Source organism: Mandrillus leucophaeus, unplaced genomic scaffold (assembly GCF_000951045.1).
Source record: "Mandrillus leucophaeus isolate KB7577 unplaced genomic scaffold, Mleu.le_1.0 Scaffold672, whole genome shotgun sequence".
NCBI lineage: Eukaryota > Metazoa > Chordata > Mammalia > Primates > Cercopithecidae > Mandrillus > Mandrillus leucophaeus.
Genome location: NW_012107275.1, coordinates 677,275 through 680,274, shown reverse-complemented (window position 1 = coordinate 680,274; position 3,000 = coordinate 677,275). Strand labels below are relative to the sequence as shown.

Here is a 3,000-nt window from a genome sequence, read left to right as displayed (position 1 = left end):
AAAAAAAAAAATTATGCGTGGTGGTGGGCGCCTGTAATCCCAGCACTTTGGGAACCTGTGGAAGACGGATCACTTGAGGTCAGGAGACCAGCCTGGCCAACATGGTGAAACCCTATCTCTACTAAAAATACATAAATTAGCCAGGCGTGGTGGTGGGTGCCTGTAATCCCAGCTACTTGGGAGGCTGAGGCAGGAGAATCACTTGAACCTGGCAGATGGTGGTTCCAGTGAGCTGAGATCACGCCACTGCACTCCAGCCTGAGTGACAGAGTGAGACTCCATCTAAAAAATACAAATAGAAAGTTTAAAAATGTTGCAAAACCTCTGCTTTCTAAGTGCCCCCCAACCAGGCCCCTCGCTTATTCATTCAACAAACACTGCTGAACTGCTACTGAGTCCCAGGGACTGTCACCAGAAAAGGAGGTCCCGATCCAGACCCCAAGAGATTGTTCTTGGACCCCATGCAAGGAAGAATTCGGACGAGTCCACCAAGTAAAGTGAAAGCAAGTTCAATAGGAAAATAAAGGAGTAAGAGAAGGGCTGCCCTGTGGGCCGAGCAGCGGCCTGGGCTGCTCCACCGAGAACGCTTACTGTTTCCTGGGAAAGAGGCAGGCAATTCCCGGAAGTGAGGGTTCCTCCCCGTCTTAGACCATCTAGGGTAAGTTCTGGCATTGCCATGGCAACCGTAAACTGTGCTGGTGGGCGTGTATCTCATGCTAATGTATTATAATCAGCGCATAAAGAGCAGTGAGGACCGGCCGTCTTGGTTTTGGTGGTTTGGGGCCGGCTTCTTCACGGCATCCTGTTTTATCAGTGGGGTCTTTGTGACCTGTATCTTCTGCTGATCTCATCCTGTGACTAAGAATGCCTGACCTCCAGGGAATGCAGCCCAGCCGGTCTCGGCCTCATTTTACCCAGCCTGTTCAAGATGGAGCCGCTCTGGTTCAAATGTCTCTGCAGAACCACTCCAGGTTCTTTGGATTCCATGGCAAGGGGGCTGCGGCTTCTGCCCTTCCGTGCCCCACTGTGTGTGGGTCCTACAAGCATCACAGAGGCAGCTGTGGCTGCCCCCGCTATGGTGGAACCTGGGAGACGGGAGTCTTGGGAGTGGCCTCCTGGAGGTGCATTCTCGCCTCTGTACCTCTGGGAAGCTGGCATGAGGCAGTTTCTGGGGCCTCCCTGGCCCTGATGAGTATGGGACTTTCCACCCAGCCCCCAGAGCTCCTCACATCTTTCCTGGTCAGCCTCACAGAGCGTTCCTTCGAGAAGAGGAAGGCCGACATTTAAATAAAATAAACACATACTTTCCCGTAGTGATAAATGCTAAAAACTAAAACGGTTAGAGATGCATGTTGCGTCAGATCCATCAGTGGTCAGGCTCTGGGAAGGTGACCGATGAGTAGCCTGATGAGGTTTGCAGGGCAGGGTCTGTGTGGCTGGGTGGGTGGTCCCTTGTTTGGAGACCCTTTGGGCCCTTGGAGAGGCAGTCCTCTAGGGAGCGGGGGAGGCCAGGCCTGGGCCCTCTGGAGACCCTGTCCTTGGGGACCTGGGAGGCTGAAGGGGGCTGAGGTGGGAATGGGTAGCCCCCATCACCTTTCCCGTGCAGCTGCTGGAGGGGCCAGGCTGCTGCAGCCATCCCAAAAAGCTATGCTCCCTTCTGTCTGGCCCGACGTACTGGGAGACAGGAAGATGCCCTCAGCACCAGCCCCACCTACCCTGTGCCAGGCCCCCAGAATCCCGCTGCCCCAGGCCTTGCTTGAGCAGAGCTGCTTTTCCACATGCAGACGTGCCCTAGCAGGAATTCTCCCCACACTCCCTCCTGCCCCCCGCCCCCACCTGCCCCAGCATCTGTCCCTTCCCTGGCTCCAGACTTGCCCCAGCCAGTCCCCAGAGGGTTTTCATCCCTACCACGCCAGTGCCACCGTCTTCTCCAGGCCACCTGCCTGGAGTCCTTGGTGAATCTTTTGTCCTGTCCAGCATTTACAGAAAGGAAGGCCAGAACCTCACCCCGCTCTCCTCCCCAGCCTGGAATCGGGAGGGGGGGCCGGCACCCACCCCTGAGTGGGCTTAGCCAGCACGGAGAGGAGTGAGGGTGAGAGGGCTGCCCGAGGGTGGGCACCATGGAGAGGCCCGTGAGGCCTTCCAGGGGCATGTCAGGGCACATCCAAGGCTGTGCTTCCTGGGGGAGGTGGCATCTGAGCAACTTTCGTCCACAGGCATGTTCCTGCTTGTCCTGCCCAACCACCCTGGCCTTTGTTCCCCAGGAGGGCAGCCGAGCTGGGGCCCTGGCAGCCACAGGGGAGGAGCGTGTTGGGCAGGGGCTGTGCCTGAAGGCAGGGCCTTCCTAAGTGGCTGAGTAAATAAACAGCTTCAGGTGTTCTCAGCCTGGCCCAGGGGACCAGCTGTGTTCTCCCACCCCCTGCAAGGCTGAAGCTGCCGCCTTTCAGCAGCGCACTCTCCACCCCAAAGCTTGCAGAAGGCACTTTGTGAAGAAGGTCAGCAGGCTGAGCCTGGGCCAGAACCCATCTGCAGAGGACCCCCAGCCAGAGCAGAAAGCTCCTGGGCCAGCTCCCTTAGGTAACTGGAGCCAAGTCCGTCTGAAGGCTAAGTGGTAACTGGAATGGGGGGCTCCAGGTTGGCCCGGGACACTGGGCTGGGGGCAGGCCAGAGGCCTCCACGGTGGATGCAGGATCCCTGCTCCCCCAGATGGACTCCCAGAGGCCTGAGCCCAGAGAGGAGGAGGAGGAACAGGAACTGCAGTGGATGGAGCTGGACTCCAAAGAGGCCCTGGGAACCAGGACAGAGGAGCCTAGTGTCTTCCAGGGCTGGGGGCACCTACTCCGGGCCGTGTGGAGGGGCCCTATAGGCCTGGTGATGCAGCTGCTGCGGCAAGGGGCCAGCGTGGAGGAGAGGTGCATCTGGGCTGGGGGGTGAAGGGGTCCCTTCTCTGGTTGGGGTAGGACGGGGGTTCCAGTGCTGGGTGGGTGGCAGGACGGGGTG

General features: G+C 58.5%; 2 protein-coding genes across 2 annotated transcripts in view; both read left to right on the top strand.

Moving 5' to 3' along the window:
• Nucleotides 1–3,000, top strand: part of MRPL20 (mitochondrial ribosomal protein L20) — a 33,007-nt gene that overhangs the window by 19,082 nt on the left and 10,925 nt on the right. The gene's annotated exons all lie outside the window — the stretch shown is intronic.
• ANKRD65 (ankyrin repeat domain 65) overlaps nucleotides 1,556–3,000 on the top strand; it is a 3,190-nt gene continuing 1,745 nt past the window's right edge. The window contains exons 1-2 of the mRNA XM_012001991.1: nucleotides 1,556–2,577; nucleotides 2,707–2,912. Coding sequence (XP_011857381.1) covers nucleotides 2,707–2,912 — 206 coding nt within the window. The 5' untranslated portion in view covers nucleotides 1,556–2,577. The remainder of the gene's footprint in view (nucleotides 2,578–2,706; nucleotides 2,913–3,000) is intronic.